This window comes from Vicugna pacos, chromosome 19 (genome assembly GCF_048564905.1).
Source record: "Vicugna pacos chromosome 19, VicPac4, whole genome shotgun sequence".
Lineage (NCBI taxonomy): Eukaryota > Metazoa > Chordata > Mammalia > Artiodactyla > Camelidae > Vicugna > Vicugna pacos.
Window position 1 is genome coordinate 26852409 of NC_133005.1, and position 22457 is coordinate 26874865.

Below are 22457 nucleotides of genomic sequence, written 5' to 3' on the forward strand. Positions count from 1 at the left end.
ACAAAGGGTAAAACAGATAGGAGACCCAACTGTCACTTTTATTAATGATAAGACTTATATTGGAGAAGGTGACTGGTATCATCAAGTGAGAGGGTTACCTATATACTAATTCTTTCCTGCCCCCTCATTTAGACAAGAAGGGGACATTTGCAGGGCCACTTTGGTGACCATGCTTTCTAGATTTACTAGAAGGTTCCAATTTCAAATATTGTATCCCAATGATAGATCATGAGCACCTTTTTGGTTCTAACAAGTTGATCATTATTCCATTAACTGGTTCTGGTTTCCCAAAGGTGTCTTCATTACTATCTAGAGCTCCAAAGTTTCCCCAATCAATACCTGGACAAACCCTGCCCATATTCCTATTATTCCAAGAGTGACTAGTTCCAGCCCCTGCCTCCACCACATCCAAGGATTCACTCCAAGATATTTCCCACAATGGTTCCTGAAGGCTAGCAGCCAAGGAGAGGGGTTTGGGAGGGGTGGTGGTGATGGAGGAATGGAAGGTGGTCTCAAATTGGTTTCTCAGGGGCCAGCAGGTAATGTAACTGGGTGTGTGTAGCTGAGTTTAAGATGCATCAGGGAGTAGGCAACTGTGGTGCAGCTGGAGAGGAAGGGCTTGCCCCATCTGAAGATATTCAGATTCATATGTTATGGAGACACTGTGCTTGCCAAACCAAACAACATCCACAGCCAGATTCTGCCCTGTTGTTGGGCCATGAGATGAGAAAGGGTGGAGTAGGAGTGTGGTAACCTCAGGAAGGGCATTCTGCCTCAAGATGTCATGCGGTGGTGAAGCAAAAGGCCCTGGAGACCAGGAGTGTTTGGTTCCCAGGAGACTTGGGCTGATGCCCAGGCAGTTGGAAGGTGAAGACCAGAGTCAGGTTTGTTATCAGGGGAGTGTGAGGCTAATCCTGACAACACTGCACAGTCAGGATGGCCTTACACAGAGCAGAAGCTTCTCAGGGACAGCCTATGGGGGTCACACGTCTTCTGGGTAGAGGGCTGGGGGGCAGGGGTGTTATGGAAGCAGAGAGAACTGTAGACTAGTTTTCAGTGGGGTATGTGAATCCAGATCTTTCTGACACCACCTTTTTCTTTCATTGGCCTCCCTGAGAAATACCACACAGGTGCACAGACTGTAAGTGGAGGGAAAAGACAGGGATCTGAGTGGACTCTAGGGAAGGACATGAGATGTGCCTAGAGATATGAGTGGGGGGTCCTGGTTTGGCCCACAATGGTGGTCAGAGCCTTGTTTGTCCCTTTCCTTCCCTCTACTTCCCCCTGCATAGCTTTTTCCTCTCTGTGTGCCCCCTTCTCTTCTCTACTCTTTCCCCATCTTCTTTGCTTCTGTTAGGAAACAGGGTTGGCTTAGTTCATCCCTAAGACCTCCTATTCTTCTTCCTTCTGGCCATCCTTTAGATGCTATGTGATCCTTGGGTAACTTCCTTCACCCACCTCAAATCCTAAGTGGGGCTGCTTAATAAAACCTGCTTTGTCCTGATGACCTGATGATGCATATCGACTTCATTTACTCTTTTTTATCCTTCCTTTTTGTTCTTTTTTTCTCTCTATTTTCTCTCTCTTTTTTTTTTTTTTTGCTTTTTTCCCCCCTCTTCCTTTTCTTTCTCCATCCTTACTCTCTCTATCCTCCTTTCCTTCTCCCCACCCCATCTCTCTCTGCCTCCATTAAATAGTATGTTGTCAATTCTGGGCCCGAGTCTTGTGCAGAGTTGGGGCTTTTGAGCAGATGGCAGAGGTGGACATGAGAGGCTCATCTGGTAGGAGTTTTCCCATGGGTTCCCGCCTATGATGGTGAGCCAGGTGTGCAGAAGCATTTCAATGCAAAATTCTAGAAGCAGTCTTGCTGATTCTCCTTCCTCTCCCTGACTCCATTTTTTTTTTTTTTCGAGAAGAAGAAACAAGGCCGAATCACATTTGATACCATGGACTTTGTAGCACAGTCGGTATGTATAGATAGCTCTGACCTTGCTGCTGGGAATTTTGTTTGTTTTGCATCATGGTTTGAAGGAAGCACTGGGCTGGGTATCAGGACAGCTGGGTTTAGTCCTGATTCTGCCACTAACCCAGTGTTCCACCTTGAGCTAGCCACTTAGTTTCCTCATCTATAAGATAGCTGATCCCCATGATCCCTTTCAGTTCTGACATTCCAAGACTGCTAGCCACATACCTGCCCTCCCCCTGCCCGCTGGAGCTCACTGTTGCTTGATAGCTGAGCAGAACTGGCAGGGGAGATCTCCTGCTCTTCAACCAGTGGGAAAACAGTGGAAGGCAAAGCAGAGAATGTGAGACCCCCAGACAAAGGAGGAATAATCGGTGTGGTGGGAAAAGCCCTGGCCTGTGTGTGAATTCTGGCTCTGCCCCAAACTTTCTGAGAGCTGCTGGGCATACCCGTTCCCAACCTGGGCTTGGGTGGCCATTCTGATGAGGAAATGCCTTTGTGTCATTTGGATTGTGTGACTTTTTCTCTGAGTTTCAAGAATTATTATCTTCCTGGCTTTTCCCCATCAAATCTTGGATATTAAATTAAAATTTAAAGTTTCATTTAAATTTTAAAGAGGCTCACCTATTTATAGGGAAGACCTGAAGTACTTATCAACATAGACCTGATCCGACCCTGGCCTGGAGCAGCCATGCTGATTTTCCCTCATGAAAAGCAGAGAGAACAGAGCTTTATAAGGGGTACCAGGACCACCTGTGCCATCCTGCTACCCTCTCCTCCCTTGAAGCCAAGGTGTGGCTTTGTTGCCTGCCTCTCCTGGGCATAGTCTAATTTTTCATGCCCCATGATGTATTAAGTACAGTGAAGTCATCCAAATTCTGAATTTCATCAGTTTTCAAGACCAGCCAATGTCTGATGCTGAAGGTTACCCAAGTTTTGCCCTTCGGAAGGAGAACCTCGGGGTCTCCCTGAGAGCCACAGAACTCTAAAGATGAAGGCAATTCTGTGCACAACAGTAGAGGGAGAAAAGACAGCATGAAGGAAAAATCCATCACATAGGCAAGGCCTCTCTGCCTCTTGAATGAGTTATAACTGGCTTTGGTTCCACCAAGGAGATAGAGAGTAAAAACCCAATTTAAAAATCTGCCCTTTGAATGTCTGCTAATGGGTACCAGGTTCCTTTTTAGGGTGATGAAAAGGTTCTAAAATCCATTGTGGTGATGGTTGCACAACTCTGTGAATATACTGAAAATCACTGAATTGTACACTTTTAATGGGGAATCATACGGTATGTGAATTATATCTCAATCAAGTTGATACACATATTTATACATATATAAGCTGTCCCTCAGGACAACACTTGAAAACTAAACTTTGATACACTCTAAATTAGGACTGTACAAATGCTAAACCTCTCAAAAATAACCCAAAGGATTATAGAGGCTTAGAATCATAGACTCATTTATTATAGCATTTCTAGGACATTGGAAGCAACGGGTACATTGCTAACACAGTTTAGGGAAAAAACATCGAGTGAAAGAAAAGCAAGTTGCATAAACAGTGCCTGCAGTCTTACATTTACATAAATAAAAACAAAACAATTCTGTACATATTCTGTGGGTACATGTATGAGTATGTAATAATATATGTAAATAGTTAACTCTGGCGGTGGAGGGCGGATCAGGATTCAGGGTGACATGGTACAGGGAGCTTTTACCATCTGTATTGCTCTAATTTTTGATGGAAAATACAGTCATGTATTACTTGGGTTGTTTTAAAAAATGTTATACATAAGAAAAGAGCAGGAAACAAGTATGTGTCATGTTAATGGCTAATTCTGCGTGGTGGCATTGTGGGCAGCCCCTCTCAGAAACACAATGAGGGGGTAGCTGGCCTGGAGCCAGTGAGGGTGACAGCACTGAGAAATGGTGTTTGAGAAGGAGGCAGGGGTCACATCTTCCAGGCTCTGTTTGAATAATATGCCCCTTTCCCCATTCCAGGTATTTTTTTGAGCTCCTGAGGTAGGCCTAGATCTGTGTCTGGTTATGGGGAATACAGTCAGCTCTCTGTATCTGCAGGTTCCACATCCATGGATTCAACCAACCACAAACAGAAAATATTCAGGAAAAAAAAATTCCAGAAAGTTCCAAAAACCAAACTTGAATAAACAGTAGCAATTGGCAACAATGTGTAGAGCATTTATACTACATTTACAACTATTTTATTTCATTAGATATTGTAAGTAATATAGAGATGATTTCAAGTATACAGGAGAATTGCATAGGTTATATGCAAATACTACACCGTTTTATATAAGGGACTTAAGCATCTGTGAATTTGGGGATCCGCAGGAGTCCTGGAACCAATCCCCCAACCCCTTGTAGATACTGAGGGACAAGAATGACTACTAGGTTATGTAACATTTGCATCTGCCCTTAAGGAGCTACTTAGGAGCTAAGGTGAGGAAACTTACCCAGGAAGTTAAATAACAGGCTGTCAGTTTGTAGGAATCCACAGAAGTGAGTCTCAAGCGTTGGGGGTGGTAAGAAAGATTTCCTGAAGGAACAAGGGCCCCAAGTGGGTCCAAAGAATCAATTTGGTTCATAGAAGCCAAAGGCATCTATGTTTTGCCATAAATAGACCCTGTGGTAGAAATCCCAATGGGTTATTGATAGTAAGAGAGAGAAAGGAGAAAGACTAGATTCAGACCATTAAAAAAAGGCCACGTTTCCATAGCCCTTGCTCTGTTCCGGGGGCATTTTAAGCCCTTGACACATATTAACTCTGCTGTTTGTACATGTATTTTCTATTATTGTGAGGTAGGGAAACTGAGGCTTGGGGAGAAGTGACTGGTCCCAGGACACAGCTAGGAAGCAGCAGGACAAAGTTCAAACCCAGGCACCTGGCACCAGAGCCTGTGTGTTTTTTTCTTATCACTATGCTACACTGCCTTTCCCGGTGAATATGCAAGGCATCAGATCTGCTGTTGAGATGTCCAGAATCCTGCATCATGTGATACTTTCCTTTTGCTTCTGGAACAATTACTATATTTAAGACTGCTGGCATCCATTCATTCCTTCCATAAATGTTTATTTTGTTAAGTGTCCGCTACAGGTGAGACGTTATTCTAGAGTGATAGACAATGTAGACGAGGCCACAATCCTGTTTATATTGGGGCTTATATTCTAGAGCACCTTCGTCTAATCAAACTATCTGTGACAATGAAAATGTTTCACAGTCTGCATTATCCAATACAGTAGCCAGCAGACTCGTGCAGCTATTGAGCATTTATGTCTAGTGTGACTGAGGGACTTACTTTTTAATCTAATTTAACTTAAATAGCCACGTGTGGCTGTTGGACATATTGGACAGTGCAGTTCTAGATTGTGTGTGTGTGTGTGTGTGTGTGTGTTTAGGGTGGGGAAATGACAGATGGTATAGACATTAACAAGAAGGAATAAGATCATTTAAGAAAGAATTAAATGCTTTGAAAAAAATGATTCAGAGCTTACAGAGTGCTGAGAAGGGGGCCTGCTATTTTAGCTCAGATAATCTAGAAGGTTCTCCCTGAGGCTGTGGCTCCATATGAGCTGAGAGCAGAGTGAGGAGGAGGCAGCAGCCATTTCCTGTGAAAATCCAGGGGAAGAATGTTCCAGGCAGCGGAAATAGCCCAAGCAGAGAACTGAAGACAGAAGTGAGCTTGGCATGTGCCAGAGGTGGGAAGGAGGCTAGAGACGAGAGAATGAAGGGGGAGGCAGGCAGGGAAGTTGGAGGGCTGGAGGGAGGGATGGAGTCAGACGTGGGGTCCCTAGACTGTGGCAGGAGTTAAGATTTTATCCTAAGTGCGATGTGCGGCCAGTAGTGGGTGTTAACCACTCACAGTGCTATTTCCCCAGCAGGTGGGAGTAGTGAGTGAGCAGGTGGGTCTGCCTGCCTATTGGTCTGAGAGTCTGGGTTCATGAGGGTTAGCTAACAGTCTCTGTAGGTTCTCTTTTTCCCTTGGTCTCCTGGAGCATGCTGAGGTATGGGCTGAGGCAGAGGAGGTCTCCCTTGACTGCAGGGTGCATGGGCGGTGGGCCCTGGAGCCCAGAGAGCCCCATTATTGACTGAGGGGTGTCAATGTACAACAGAGGCAGTGTGATCAGTAGTTGGGGATCAGGCCTTGGCATGTCGCAGTTCTAGGTTAAGATCCCGCCTGAGTATCTTCATTGGTCAAATGGGGATAATAATCGTGCCTTGATTCTTTGGGCAAAGATGCAGTGAGACAGTGTGTGTGTAAGATGCTGATCCTGATGCCTGGCACACAGTAAGCACTGAGTACATGCCAGCCACTATTCTACAGGGAGTGGGAAAGTGTAAAAGCAGGAGTGTGGGGAGCTGCCTACTAGCCCCTGAGGGAAACTGCTGGATCCTGTTTCATTTTGGCTCTTTCTCCCCAGGGTCACTTTCCTCCAAAGGCCATTCAGATCACGCAGAAGAAGCCTGCTTGGAGGACAGAGCATGAGATTCAGGCTCTCTGCAACCTCTTGCAGATTCTAGATAGTTACCGGAGCTATTCGGAGCCCCTGCAACTGCTCCTGGCCAAGGTCATGCGCTTTGAACGGTCAGTATGGGGCACCCCCTGGCACCTGGGCTGGGCTGGGCTGGGCTGGGCTGGGAGGAAGGACCCGGCTGAGAAGGCCATACAGGTCGGCCTTCTGTGGGGTGTCAGCCATTAGAAACTGTCTTGTCACTTCACTGTCACGCTCACCTTTATGACTGCTGTACACTTTACCTCATCCATTTGTTGAGAATCCACCCAGAATTAAGGAGTCACTGAATCTGAAGAGGATCTGGTTAGAACCTTGGAAAAGATCTAGTCTAAGTCCCTCATTTTTCAGATGAGACTGAGGTTCGGGTGGTGGGGGTGGTGAATGACCCCTCCTAGTTCACCCAGAAGATAAGTAGGAGGGCTAAGACTCAAGGCCCGGCCCTAAATTCCAGAAGGGATCACAGATGACGTACTACATTCAGGTAGGAACAACTAGGGCAAAGGTCTTTGAATTTGGATGAAAAAAAAAATTCTATCTTCATTTTCATTATCTCTGAAATTTATCATTTCCTTTAGTCATGAATGTAGCTAACAAACCATCTAGTATTAGCCATTCCTATGACTTTTTTTACCAAAAGAAATTACAGATATTTTCACATATTCAAGTTGTTGCAGATTTCTCAAAAAATAATTTATATTTATCACCTCTTTGAGATTATGGAAGTTATTAGATGTGCTGCTGGATCTTGTTTTCAGCACCTTAATAAGGAGGCACAGATATTGCTATATCACAAGCTTGGGTTTTTAAAAAAATTTATTACAAACTTGGGTTTTTGTTAACTATAATTTTGCTGTATTTTATTTTATGTACTTAAAACATTGTTCTGTGAAGGCTTCACCAGGTTGTCAATTGGTCCATGGCACAAAAAAAAAAAAAAGAATTATGTAAATACTTTGTAGTAGAGAATTCTACAGGGTGCATGTGGAAATAGTTATTTCCAGACATTTCAGTGGTCTGAGGAGGGCAGCCTAGTGTAATATTTGAGGTAAGAACTGTCTTGAAAATTCGAGATATAAGGTCTTGTGTCCTGAAGCCTTCCTTATAGAGGTCACAGTCTAGAACATAATCGCAACGAATTACAGATTATGGCCCTTTATGACCCATGCAGGGTCCATTTCACAGATAATAAGCCAGGGTAGGGGAGGAGATAACCTTCCAGCTGGCTTGGCCAAGGGAATTTCACAGAAGAGGTGGCATTTGAACAGGTAGATTTGGCAGGTAGAACTGTAGACAGGGCATTCCAGGCAGAAGGAACCATCTGCTTTGTTCTAGCCCCGTGAAGAAGAGAGGGAATCACTGCTGTCTTAAAGTAAGTTCTGTAGCAGGCAGAATGGTGTCACTGCAAGAAAAAAAAAAAATCACAGGTCTAGACACTGGAATTTACTGCCCTGTCTGCCCTGGTGTGACAAAGCCACTTAACCTTTCTGAGCCTAGTATCTTCATGAGTGAAATGAGGATAATAATATGAATTTTTATAGGTGTTTTGTGAACATCAGGAGGTGATTGTTAAAGCCTTCTGCTAGCTGCTGATTATTTCTGGGACTGGGAATTAGCAGATTTGATAGGATTCTTCCACTCACAAGTGACAGAAAACTCAGCCTAAGGAAATGCATTGGTGGCCCATGTATCTGAAAAGTCCTGGAATAGTTCTCCAGCTTTAGGTTCAGCTGGATTCAGGGGCTCAGTGTCACCAGGACTCTGCGTCTGTGTCTACTTCTTTCCATCTCTTGGCACTTCTTTTGCATAACGCAGCTTATGCAAATATAAGAAGAGTGTCTGGCTGAGACTGCTTTCATGGTGGTGAGATGACTGCAACAACCACAGCTCCAGACTTCCATTTTGCACCATTCAGTCCATTGGGAAAGAGAAACTGCCTCTTCCCAGTCAAGTCAGAGCCTTGGATTAGTTCTTTCTGAACCAGATTGACCTCACTTGAATCACCACTGAGCAAGTGATGTTCTGGTTATTCAAGAAAAGGTGTTTCCCCCAAAGTAAAATCAGGGTGCAGTTAATGGAAAAAGATGACCAGATGCTTGGCAGGGACAGCAACAGATATCTGCGGTAGAAGATCTGGGTTCTAGTGCTGACTCAAGTGTAAGTCACTTGCGGCCTTCAGCAAACCTTGGGTTCCCTGGGACCCTCTTTCCTCACCCCTCAAAATGTAGGTTGAATTAGATGGTCTCTGAGAGTCTACCCTGGAATGAAGGCTGACTTGTGTTTTCTTGTCCCCAAAGTCTAACTTCCTGGCTGAGTATGCCTGCCTTATCCCATCTGGTCATTGTCATCTGGGCCATCTCCTTTTTCTTACCTAGATGAAGCCTCTGGTTTGTACACTGCCCTCTCTAATGGAGCTTACTGTTACTTCTTGGAATATACTAGGCTTCCAGCCACCTCTCTGCCTTTGGACATAGCGGACCCTCTGCCTGGGATGCTCTTCCATATCTCTGTCCACCTGGATGACCCCAGCCACCATCCTAGAGCCCTCTCTGGCCTTCCTAAATTGGGCTAAATGCCCTTTCTCCTTGCTTCTGAATGAGCCTGTGCTTTACTTCTCTTAAAGCATTTCTAAACCTTATTTACTTCCTGTACTTAACCATTATTTTGAGAACAAAATTTGTATCCTTTATCACTGTGTCTGATAGACACAGTTGGTATTTGTTTTTATTGAATGAATGAAGGAAATGAACAAATATTAAAAGAAGTGAGATTTGAACTTGCATTTGAAATATAGAAACTATCCTCCTCTGAGCTTAAGAATCAACTCTCAGTTTGCTATGAACCTGGGCACTTCTGCCTTAAAGGTTCCCAGTTGGGTAGTGAGCTGTTGGGGATCAAATAAAACCATTTATCCATCTCTTTCTAGGTATATTCATCTGCATTTTACAGATAAGAGAACTAGCCCAGAGAGGGGATATGAGTTACCCAGTGTCACACAGCTAGGGGCAGAACTAGGATTTGGATCCTGGTGACTCTAAAGCCAGTGCTTTTAATATTAACTACTCATTCAGTCATCAGCATTTGTTCATTCACTTATTCAACGATCTTTTATTGAGCATTTTCTTACATGCCTACGCAAACTGACAAAGGTTCTGCTCTCCAGAAGCTTCAGTCTAATGGAGACAGGAAACTGTATAAATGTTAGTGAAGAGGTCAAGCTTGATGGGGCTGGAGCCGCGCTGTTCTGAGGTTCCTTCTAGTCCTGGTCTGTGCTTTAATACTCCAGAGCAAAGAGCACAGCCATCCACATCTCCTCCCAGCAGGGCACAGGCTCCGTCTGCTACCAGGTCAGCTGGCCGTGGTCTTTCCCCAGGTTTGGTCGCAGGCGTGTGATCATCAAGAAGGGCCAGAGGGGCAGCAGCTTTTATTTTATCTACTTGGGCACAGTCGCAGTGACTGAGGATGAGGATGGCAGCAGCGCCTTCCTGGATCCCCACCCGAAGTTGCTGCGAAAGGGCAGCTATTTTGGGGTAAGCAGTGAGGAAGGGTCTGCCTTCCTGGGGTGGGGGTAGGGGTATGACAGGACTCCTGCTGGAACCTCTAGGCCAGGCCCAGTCCTGCCTTTTTCTCTCTGCAAGTCACTGCCCTGTTGTAGGGCCTAGAGCCCTTACCTGTCAAATGCTGATTGCGTTTGACCTGGTGATGTCCATGTCCGGTTGCTTCATCAGTGATGTTTAAGGAGTACATTCCCTCTCTAACCCCTTAGAGATACAGCGACTCCCCAGCGAGGCCTCTCCAGTGTCCTCTCTCTGGCCTGGTCAAGCCTGTTGCCTCTTTGTCCACATGCAGCTTGTTAGGAGGGAGGAGAGTGGGCCCACGGAAGGGGGGAATGAGCAGGGACATAGGATGGGCCAGGGAACCTGCAGTCCCAGGAGGAGTGATTTCCAGGGTGAGATGGAAGCAGGGAAGAGGTGTTCAAAGCTGCAGGCAGAAAGCTCGAGGTGGCCTCTCACTTGCCTTTGCCCCTGTCCACCCAACAGGAAATGGGCCTTCTAACTTCAGTAAGGAGGGCCACCGTGGTCTGTATGGAAGAAACAGAGTTTTTGGTTGTTGACAGAGAAGATTTCCTTGCTAATAAACTGGACCAAGAAGTTAAAAAGGATGCTCAGCATCGGTTTGAGTTTTTTAGGTAACTTCATCAGCCAGAATCGCCCCTCTGTGTGTTTTTTGGGTGCTGGTGGGAAACGCTCAGTCCTGTTCTCTCTGCCTGGAATGCTCTTCTGTACCCACCTCCCACCCAACTTCTCTGTCTAGCAAAATCCTACTGTACCTTCAGATCTCAGCTCAAATACCCCTTCTGTGTGGGATAGTAACTATAGAATAGCTAACATGCACTGAGTACTTGCTGGACCAGGCAGGGTGCGAAACCCTTGTACCACCCATTTATTTAATCTCACATTCAATCCCATGATGTTGTTTTTCTTATTCTCTCAGTTTATAATGAGGGGACCAAGGCTCAGGATGGTGATGTGCCCAGAATGATTCAGAAGTTCCTGGCCCTCATCTCACTAACCAAGTCTACCTACCCTCACCACTCAAGAGAGGTGTCCCCTCAATGCTTCTGTCACCCTCTGTGTTTCCTTAAAGCCCTGTCCAAACTGTCATTCTTGATAACATAATTCTTCCTTTACAGGTTATCTGCGCCATCAGACAGTAAGCAATATGGTGGTCAGCACAGATCTGCCTGTTTCACCATCATAATCCCCATGTTGTCACAGTGTCAGGCACAGGCAGGTGCTCATGTAATCATCTTTAGTTACTCACCTTTAGAAAGAGAGTGAAAATCAAGTAAAGTATCTGCACTGGCACTGAAAATACAAGGTTGTAGGGCTGCACGGCCTTAGAGAAGCCCGATGAGCCGAGGGATCAGGTCCCCATGGGCTGGAGCTGGAGGAGAGTGATCTGTGTGAAGGGACTGCAGCCCGAAAAGGGGGGACTGAGTCCTGAAGGGAGGGGCAGTTCATCTTTTTATACATGGGAAAAAATAGGGCTGTGTTCTAATCTCAGCTGTTAGGCTTATCAGCCATGGGACCCTAGATAGGTCACCTCATTGCTCTGGGCTTTGATCTCCTGCCCTGTAAAATGGAGATAGTGCTCCCTCTCTCCTGAGGTCATTGTAAGGATTGAATGAGATGATCATGGGAAGTGTGTGGCCCAGTCTTGGCCCAGTAGGTTTTCCTTCTGCGGGGGCCTTGCTCTCCTCCTGTGTCTTAAAACTCTTCTCTTTGGACCTGGCACCAGCCCTGTTCCCCTTTGATGCCCTGGACAGAACTCAGTGCCTTCTGACCCAACCCAGGTTGAAGTCTGAGTCACCTGAGTTCTGAGCTATTACTCTGTTGCAGCTAAGAGGGCCTAAGATGATATTACCAGCCCCATGGGGCCACATATGAGGGAAGCCTAGCCTACGATTGGTGGTGTATGAGGTTCGAGGTCAGGGAGGGGGTGGTTACTGAGGCTAGGCCTTCCACCACAAGACACAAACATGCAAAAAGGGGAAAGGCCAGGCTTCCCTGATTCCCAGAGCCAGGCCTGCATCTTTGAAGCCAATAGGCTGGAGGAGACAGGGGTTGGAATGAGCTGTCCAAACCAAAGGTGGCCAGGACTGCTGGCTTGAGGGCCAGAGTAGCCAGAGAGCTGAAGTGAGGAACTTCCTTGGAATGGAAATAGCTTAGTGATAGCAAGGCTGGCAGGGGAGTCAGCCGGGAAGGCGCCCGAGTGAGGAGCAGAGGTGAGAGAAGTGCAGCCCCAGGTGTATTTGAGGTGAGCAGAGGGGAGCAACTGGAGGGGAGAAGAGGGCAGGGGAGCAAAGGTGACAAGTGACAGGAGACCGGCTGCAGTCTAGGCCAGCGACCAGAGGGTGTGTCAGATCTTCCACCTCAGGCCTTTGCAAGAGCAAGCACACATTCCCTTTTTGGAAATGGCTAAGTGCTGGGCACCTCCTGGGGACGGAGGGCAATGAAGTCTAACAGGCTTTTCCCCTCAGGAAGATGGATCTGTTTCACTCCTGGTCCGATGAGAAGCTCTGGAAGCTTGTCATGCTGGGAAAGGTAGAGAAATTCTCGTACGGGCAGGTGATCTCAAAGGACTTTGTCGAGTCGTCCTCCATCATGTTTGTCTGTCAGGTAGGAGGTCTGGGGTGGGGGCAGTGAAGCTGGGAAGAGCATCCTAATCTAACGTCCTGTGGCCAGATGACCAGACTGAGCCCTGGTCTGCACACGTCCTTTTCTGAGCGTCTTTGTCCTACTTATAAAAGGCCACCTCTCTCACAAGGTTGCTGTGAACTTTAAGATATAGAGCTGTTAGATTAGAAAGAGGGCCGTGGTGGGTGCCCCATCCTTGAGCTCATATACATGTTTATTTATAAACAGATACATATTTTTCAATTATTCATTTGGCTTTTGAATTTTAATAATGCCAGATCACTTTTCAAAATTATAATCTTTAAATTGTAAAAGTGATATGACCAGATTACAGACTTTCCAAGAAGAGGGGAAAATCACCCATAAACGTATCACCTCAGAATAGATTTTCAAAAGTAGAATTGCTTGGAATCATCATCTTTGTGACTCTTGGCACAGATTGCTTTCCAGAAGGAGCGATTCACTGTATCTAGCTCCCAGAAACATACAGCTTTGCTGGTGCCACCAACCTCTACGAGGCCTGCCACTCATTCTTTCAAAAGTTCTAAAATTTAATAGGTGGCAATGAATACCTCATTGAGGATTTTTTTTTCCTGATTACTAGTGAGATTAATCCTGTTTGTTTACTATCTAAATTTTGTGTTTTGAGAATTGCTTTATGTCCTTTACCAACTTCTCTGTTGGTTGATAATGAAAAGAAAAATTAGCATTTATTGAGTGCTTACTGTGTACCCAAAGGAGACTGGTATTGTGATTATTCCCTTTTTACAGAGGTGGAAAGGAAGGTTAAGTGGCCTGTCCAAGGGGCAGAGGCATAGTTCAACCCAGGTCTGTCTTACTCCAGAGCTCTTCTTCCCAGGAGGTGGGACTGGGGATTTGAATTGACCTTTCTGTCCATTGTTGACTCTGCTCAGACCCTGAGTACTTCCTCTTCCTCTTCTTCCTCTTCCTTCTCCTCTTCCTCCTCTTCTTCTTCTTCCTCCTCTTCTTCCTATTCTTCTTCCTCCTCTTCTTCTCCTTCTTCTTCTCCTTCTTCTTCTTCCTCCTCTTCCTCTTCTTCTCCTCCTCCTCCCCATCCTCCTTCTTCTCCTTCTCCTCTTCCTCCCCCCCTTCTTTCTTCCTCCTCCTCCTCCTCCTCATCAAAGAGCTACCATTTTTTTGAGGCCCTTTGCTCTTGTGCTAGGAGTTCCACTAGCATCATTAATCTTTTTAAATTTATTTTGGAATAGGTAGTACTTCACCTGGTTCAAAATTCAAAAGGTTCACAAGAGTGATGAGGCTCCCTCTCACCCCTTTCCCCCAGAGTTTCCTCCCCGGAGACAACCACCATCACCAGTTTCTTGTGTCACTGTCCTTTACATATTCTTTGTTTATGTAGGCAAATGCATGTGAATATGTTTTTTCCCTTTTTTTCATAAATAGTGTCACCTTATACAGACTGTTCTGCACTTTGCTGTTTCATTTAAGAATATCTGTGTAGATTATTCCCTATCAGTACATAAAGAACTCATTCAACTTTTCTTTCTTTCTTTCTTTCTTTTTTTTTTTTGACTATTTGTGTAGTATTTTACTGTATGGTTGTACTTTAATTTATCTAACCAGTTCCATAATTGATGGATATTTAGGTTGTCTCACTCTTTTGCTATTTCAAACACTGTTTCGATGAATAACTGTACATAGTACCATTCCACCATAAATCTTCACCCTAGCTCTACCAGGAAGATATTCCAAGTTTACAGATGAGGACGTTGAAGCTAAGATACCTTAAGAGAAAGGGCACCCATCTTGTAAGTGGCAGAGCCAGAATTCTATCCCCAAACTTAGCATCTCCCGTGTACCTGTTGCTTACATGTTAAGCCACCAGAGACATTTGCTGAGTATTTGCCAAGGTCATGACACATTGGTTCAGGCTCTGGAGGGATACAGAGATAGAAAAGACTGGTTCTCTTTCCTTGTATATCTTCTCCACTAGATTCCGAGCATAGATAAACAACGTTGCCAATGCTAACTAACAAGTGACTAGTGCAAACTCTGCAAATTACAAGAATTCAGGCAGGGAACTTTCTAAAGGCTGAAGGCTTTAAGGAAAGCTTCCTGGAGGAGGTAACGTGGGAAATGAGCCTTGAAGTATTGGCTCCTTAGACAAAAGGAGGGAGCAGGATTGGTTTTGTGCTGAAACTGGCTCTTCCTGTCCTGAGAGAGCTGATTGTTAAGTTTTCAAGAATTTTTCAAGTCAATAAACACAATAATTATTAAAAATTAAATTATATACACCTGCAATTAAATACATTATCTTGAAAGCAAGGGTAATAAAAACTGAAAAACTTATCATTTCCTAATGGTGTTATTGTATTTTATTGTTATCTATGCTTTTGAGGTTACTTTTGTTTGTTGTATCTATACAGTAGAAATTGGTACCATTGTGCACATCTCCTCTCAGTGCCATGTTCAGTAACTTCTTATTGGCAGCTTAAATCAGCTATAGTGGGAGTATGTATACAATGGAAATCAGCAGACACTGTAAGTCAGATCTTGATTTACAGCTTTGCTGTTTGTCTTAAGAAGACTATAGAGAAAATGTTTATAATGCAGATTAAATTTGAAAGTGGGCTGGGTCCTTAACCATTGCATTGTAAAGAGAAGCAAATTAAGCAAACGTTTTTACAGTATTTAAAAATGATGCATCATAGATTCATCATAGAAGTTGCATCATTGATGAACAGGTGTAGTTCCAACATACACAGTGTTGAAGTCAAAATAGATTTCAATTAAATGAATATAATTTATATAAGATGAGAAATAGTTTCCCAGTAAATTACAAATCAGATTTAATAATATTAAATTTAATGGGAAAAGAGTGGATTGAGATGCAACTTCATTTGTCAAATCATGGTTGAATTGTGACTATAAATTGGTCACAGATACAAGAGCTCAGCCAAAGTCAGTAAAAGCATTCTGTGAGAATCGATTGGCTATATGGAATTTCCAATAACAGTATGGTATATTTTATCATCATTTATAAATTATGTGTAACACATCCTTCATAACAGTAAACTATTTAGACATGCATACATTTTACCCAAGAGTCAGTTTCAGCATCACCAGGGGTGTGTTTGTGTTGTTATTCTGGGTTCAGTCCCAGAGAACAGTCAAGTCCAGCTAATATAAGCAGAAAGGGATTTACTGCAGGATGTTAAATGGCTTACAGACTTACTGGTGATGAAGAGGCTTGAAGACACAGACTCTAGACTGAAAATGACTCCCAGAGGACTCCAAATCAGAGTCCAGAACTGGACTGTCACAGGTGATGCTGCTCCTGCCAACTTGAGTAAGCCAATTCTCCAGCCACTGTCTCTGCTGACAAAGTGAATGTCCTTCGGTTCCCAAACCAAGCCTTGCCCAAGTGCATCGGATTGCTGGAACCCAAATTACATCCAGAGCCTTAGCTGCAAGGGAGCTTGGGAAATGTAGTCTTTGGCTTCCAGCGTCTACACATTAACACTTGAAGGGGATTGAACATATAGGATCTGACCCTGAGGAGGGTGGAGATGAGGAGGGGAGTACTTTGCTGACGGAGTTAGAGAATCCTGATGTCCATGTGAGGAGGGGCGGGAGAGAGCCCAGAAGAGGAACAGGTAGTGGAGAGTCCTGAAGGCCAACCTGAATAATTTGCAGTTCCTTCTTCTTTCTGACATCTGCTTCCTCTTTCCTAGAATTTTGGGGTGATCACATCGAAAACCAAGAATGCCATGCGTCTGCAAATTTAACTCTGAGCTCTTTTGATAATATATAACCAGAAAAGATTGGGAAGGTGAATGGTGAGGGGTATACATTCAAGATTTCCTTTAATCAGCATACCAATTATATCCTGACTAGTGGAAAGTGCTTAATCTGGTTTAACCTTCATTTCTTCATCTGTAAAATGGAACTGTGTACTTACCTCATAAAGTCTGTGAGTGTAAGATTTAGTTTAGCACACACTTCCTCAATTCAGTCATCCTCTAATCCAGTGGTTCTCGGAGGTGGTCACTGGACCAGCAGCATCAGCATCACCTGGGAGCTTATTAAAAATGCATGTTCTTGGGGGGAGGGTATAGTTCAGTGGTAAAATGCGTGAGGTCCTGTGTTCGACCCCCAGTACCTCCATTAAAAGTAAATAACCCTAACCCTCCTCCCCTCCCCCAAACTGCAAAATTTTCAAATCTAAGAACTGTTAAACCCAAAACTCTGGGAGGAGGAGGCTTAGTAATCTGTGTGCTGACAGTTCTGACATCTGCTTCCAGGTGATTCTGAATTGCACTGACGTTGGAGAACCCTGATCTAAGGGAAGAGTTTTCAAATCTTGGTAAGCCTAAGGAACACCTAGGGTGCTTCTTAAAAAGGCAGATTTCTTCCTTGCCCCAGAGATTCTACTTCATTAACTCTGGAAATCTGCATTTGAATAAGCATCATAGGCGAATTCTAATGTTTGAACTTCATTCTGAGAAAAATAATACAGATGTCACAAAGTGTCACTTTGTGTGCAGGTAGAGGGCCTCCTCACTAGCAGCTGAATTTGGTTTGTCCCTTCTAGTGTTTTGTTAAAAGCATATTTAATCATTAATGTGAAGATTCTATATAAAAATTTTAATTTCTGGCAATACCAGGCCGTATTCTGGTGTGGCCCCCTCTGGCTGGAGTTAGCACCTGCCACTTCTAAAGGGACTGCTGTTTTTTCTCATTTTTATTCCTCACCAGGCCAGCTGCTAAAACATTCATCTTAAAAGCAGTTGTCCCCACTCCTGTAGTTTACTCATATTGCCACTAGAGGGAGAAATCAGCAGCAGGTGGCTGGGTGTCCTTGGGACCCTGGAAAGTTGGAGAACATGATTTCTCGCTGGCATTGCAGACATAATTAATGCCCATAATCAACTCGTTTTGAACAGGTTATCATTTGAGGACACATGGTGAAATTGCTTTCTCCACAGATACAGATGTGATTAAAGACCCATGAGGGGCAGAGAAAACTGTTCACATGTATTTCTCTAGAACCTTTAGTTCCTGGTGGATAAATGTTTGTTGAATGAATGTTAACTAAAGCTCCTAGCATGATGCCTAGAATATAATAAGGGCTTATTAAATGTTTGATCTCTTCTCCTTCCCCTTCAAGTGTAATCTATCTTGAACCTTAGCCCTTTATAACATGTCTCTTAGATTTCCTACTGAAAAAGGGTAAGATTTTATAAGGATATGAAATAAGAAAAATGACATGTCTTTCTTGCCTCTCAGACTAGGAAAGATTAAAAGGATTGTGAAAACCCAATTGTCAGTGTAATAACAAAGATGTATTTCAACAGGTTCTCTTATGCACTGTTGGAGAGACTGTAAACTGGTCTAACCTTTCTGGAGGGCCATTTGGCAATATGTATCAAAACTTAAAACATGTATAATACCTTTAGAAATTAATCACAAGGAGATAATCAAGCATAGGTATTATATTAGGATTAACTGGATTATGCTGCAATTATTTTAAAAATCTCAGTGGATTAACAAAGATTTATTCTTTCCTCCTACTGCCTGGTCATAGCAGGTTAGCAGGAGGCCTTACTCCTTATGATCACTCGGTGACTTAGGTCACATGGAGGCATGGGCCACTCTTGACCCATGATTCCATGATCAATAGACAGAAGAAGGTAATACTGAGAGTCAAGTACTAGCTTTTAAAGTTTCCACCCAGAATATTACAAGTCACTTTGCTGAGGAAATTGGCCAAAGGAAGTAAGAAGGCCATGCCTAATTGAAAGGGTGGAAAAGTAGAAGCCTGCCGTGTGCCTGGGAGGGAAACTCTAGTACTTGTGAACTGCCTTAATGACCATTGTGGGCATTAAGATGTAGGTACAAGGTTATCAGTTAAAGTTGCTGTTCACTGCAGCTCACAGTATTAAGTAATAGTCTCAAATTAAGCAATCCAGGGCCAGAACAGCTGTCCTAGGATGTTATCAAGAACCCGAACCCCTTCTAGCTTCTGCTTTCATCATCCACAGTTATGGCTTTCATCTTAATGATCACAATATGGCTGTTCCAACTCTAGTCTTCACATCTTAGTTTCAGGCAGAGGGTAGGGGGAAGGACAGCCATCGCTTTCCTGGGAGCTTTATCCATCAGTCTTCCACTTAGATCTCACTGGCCAGAATTGGGTCACTGCCACCCCCATTGTAGGAAAGTTTGGGAAGGTGGTGAGTTTTTAACTGAGGATTTTGCTGTCATGAACAAAACCAGAGTTATATGTAATACTGGCAAATTAGAAACAACCAAATATTAATCTTTAGAAGTGTTTTCTTGAGGTTTAACATGTATGCAATGAAGACCTCAAATCTAAACGTTACAGCTTGATGAATTTTTACATATGTATACCCCTGTATAAGCATCACCCAAATCATGATAGAGAACATTTTCAGCACCTCAGAAGGCTCCCTTATATCCTTTTCCAGGCAGAATCCCCCACCAAGGTAACCAACCACTCTTCTGACTTCTGTCATCACAGATTACCTTTGCCTATTCTTTAACTTCATGTAAATGGAATCATACAGTATGTGCTCTTTGTGTCTGACTTCTTTGCTCAACTGAATATTTTTTAAAATTTTATATAAATTATGGCATGCATAGAATAATATAGTCATTAAAAACAATTACATAATAGATAAACAAGATTATACTGTATAGCACAGAGAAATATATACAAGATCTTATGGTAGCTCACAGCAAAAAAAATGTGACAATGAATACATGTATGTTCATGTATAATTGAAAAATTGTGCTCTACACTGGAATTTGACACAACATTGTAAAATGACTATAACTCAATAAAAAAAAGTTAAAAAAAAAGAAGTAAAACTGTTAAAAAAAACCCCATAGAACCATACTGCTTGGCATAAAAAGATGTCCTTGATATATTATTGAGCTTTTCAAAAAGTTACAAGAGTCTGTTTTACATAAAAGGACTCATTTGTAAAAAATTGTGTATATACATCTTATATGCTTATAGAGAAATGTTTGAAATAATGTTCACCAAAACGTTACTACTTGTTATTTCTGGGTGTTAGGATTAACATAGTTTTAACTTTCTGTATGTTCTTCTTGGCTTGAATATTCTTTAAACTTTTAATTTTGGAATGATTTTAAATTTATAGAGAATTTGCAAGAACAGTACAAAGAACTCCTATATAACCTTAACCTGGATTCAACAATTGTCAGCATTGTGCCACATTTGCTTTAATACATGTTTTCGATTTTTTCCTGCCTGAATCATTTGAGAGTTGTGTCATTCATCATACCCATTTACCCCTGTATACTTAAGGGATTATTTTCTAAGATCAGGAATTAACCACAGAATAATTATTGAAATCCAAGAATTTAACATTGATATTATAATATGTAATCTACAATCCATAATCACTTTCACCATTTGTCCCAATAACGTCCTCAATGGTGTGTTTTTTTTTTTCAGTTCTCATGCCTCTTTAGCTATTTGAATTTTTGTAATGAGTAGATAACATTTTCATTTTAAAAAAGCCACTTGCATTAAGCAAGTAAAACAAAAGAGAGCTTGTCTTCTAAACCTGGCGTGCTTGGAGCTGGGGTTAATCCTTCTGCTCGTGTCCCTTGATGCATCCAGGGCAGCTGTGAAGTCCTGCGGCTGATAAACCTTGAGACTTCGCCTTTCTACCACAAGTGGATCTGGCAGCACCTGCAGCTGGTGGATGACAGGCCTTCCAACACCCACCTCAAGGGTAAGCAGACGTCCACACTTGGCAGCTGGCAGCATGGCAGGGGGCACCTGGTCCCATTGGTCCCCAGTGTCCAGCTCACAGAATCTTAGACACCTTGAGCTAGAAAGGCCTGGAAGGTTGTCTGGTTCCATCCCTTCCTGTACCAGCTGTGGAAACCGGGTCCACACGGCCCTGCCAGGTGAGGCACCTGTCCACCTCTGCAGCTCTTTCTAGCCTTTCCCCTTTGCTTCAGGTTCTCCTAGGGAGGAGGGTGGAAGAGAGCTTGGAGCTAGATAGAGCAGGTTTGAATCCCACTAATTATCAGGGAGGCTGGTGAGTAGGCAGGCCTCTGGGCCTGGTTTCGTAGGGTCTGTAGCTGTGTGTCACGGTTAAGAGCGTAGGCCCAGGGGCTAAACTATGTTTGAAACTAGGGTCCTTTCTTCATACCTGTGTGATACTACACCAATGATTCTGTGTCCCTGCACACCGATGCCCTCAGAGACTACAAAATGTGATTCATGGTCCCTACCTCATTGGCTTGTCACAAAATTAAGCAAATGAGTATATAAAGCTCTTAGAACACTACGTAGCTGCCTTAGTGTATAGTAGCTGTTCAATGTCGTTACCACGCAGGCTACTAGGAAGGCTGACTGAGGTCGTATGTGCACAGGGCCTGGTGGGTGCTCAGTAAATTTCACTTCTCTTCCCATGTCAGTTCTTTTTTTTTCTCTTTTTTACTGCCAATCTACCAGAGGATTGGCATCCCACACATTTTTCCCCCAATTTATTTTTATTGTGGCAAAATATACATAACATAAAATTTACTATCTTAACCGTTTTTAAGCACACAGTTCAGTGATATTAAATACATTCTTTTTTTCCCCTGCCTTCTTTTGGATTATTTTGTATGGTTCCATTTTATTTTTTTGTTGGCTTATTAGCTATAATTCTTTACCATATTATTTTAGTGGTTGTTTTATGGTTTGCTGTATATACATTTAACTCTCCACAGTCTCCCTTCACATGATATTGTCACTTCACGTATAGAATCAGAACCTTACGATATACTTCCATTTCTCCCCTCAGATTTTGTGCTATTGTTATATATTCGACACTGTGTTAAAAACCTTAGAATGCATCATTATCACTTTTGCTTTTAAATATATTTATGAATTTGTTTGTTTTTGAAGTATGATTGATTTACAGCACTATGTTATTTCCTAGTACACAACATAGTGATTCAATATTTCTGTACATTACACAGTGATCACCACTACCCTGCCCTAGCTGGTTTAATTTTTTTCAGTAGTTATAAGCAATTTGATTACATTGGGCTTTGGTAGATTTTTCATCATGTTTCTGTTGAGGTTCATTGAGTTTCTTGGATCTTTGGATTTATATTTTTCATCAGATTTGGAATTTTTTGACCACTTTTTCAAGACTTTTTCTATCTTTCCTTCTTTCTCCTCCACTTTGGGGACTCCAATCACTGTAAATTGGACTGCTTGAGATTGTTTCACTGATGCTCTATTAATTTTTTTTTAATCTTTCTTCTCTCTGTCTTTTTGGATAATTTTTATTGCTGTGTCTTTAGGTTCACTAGTCTTCTGCATTTTTTAATCTGCTATTTATCCCATGTAGTGTATTTTTCATTTCAGACCCTGCAGTTTTCATATCTAGAAGTTTGATTTGGGTCTTTTTTGTAATTTCCATGTCTCTGCTTAATACATACAAAATTTCCTCTTTGGAATACAATTATAATAACTGTTTTAATGTCCTTATACACTAATTATGTCATCTGTGTCATTTTTGGGTCAGTGCAACTCATCATTTTTTTCTCTTTATGTGGTTCATATTTTCCTACTTGTTTACATGGTTGGTAATTTTTCACAGAATGCTAGAAACTGAGTTTTGGGTGTTGCATATTTTTAAATTCCTGTTACTATTTCTGAGATTTATTCTGGGATGCAGTTAAGTTACTTGGAAATGTTTTAATCTTTTGAAGACTAGCTTATAG

At 42.8% G+C, this 22457-nt stretch overlaps 1 protein-coding gene across 5 annotated transcripts in view; it reads left to right on the forward strand.

Annotated features, from left to right (window-relative positions):
* Positions 1-22457, forward strand: part of CNBD2 (cyclic nucleotide binding domain containing 2) — a 52208-nt gene that overhangs the window by 12460 nt on the left and 17291 nt on the right. For 3 of the 5 annotated variants that reach the window (XM_072944143.1, XM_031687860.2, XM_072944142.1), the window contains exons 3-8: positions 1917-1967; positions 6403-6566; positions 9866-10022; positions 10533-10681; positions 12536-12674; positions 20347-20461. In XM_072944143.1, coding sequence (XP_072800244.1) covers positions 1917-1967; positions 6403-6566; positions 9866-10022; positions 10533-10681; positions 12536-12674; positions 20347-20461 — 775 coding nt within the window. The remainder of the gene's footprint in view (positions 1-1916; positions 1968-6402; positions 6567-9865; positions 10023-10532; positions 10682-12535; positions 12675-20346; positions 20462-22457) is intronic. The other 2 variants (XM_072944145.1, XM_072944146.1) reach the window with 2 other exon arrangements.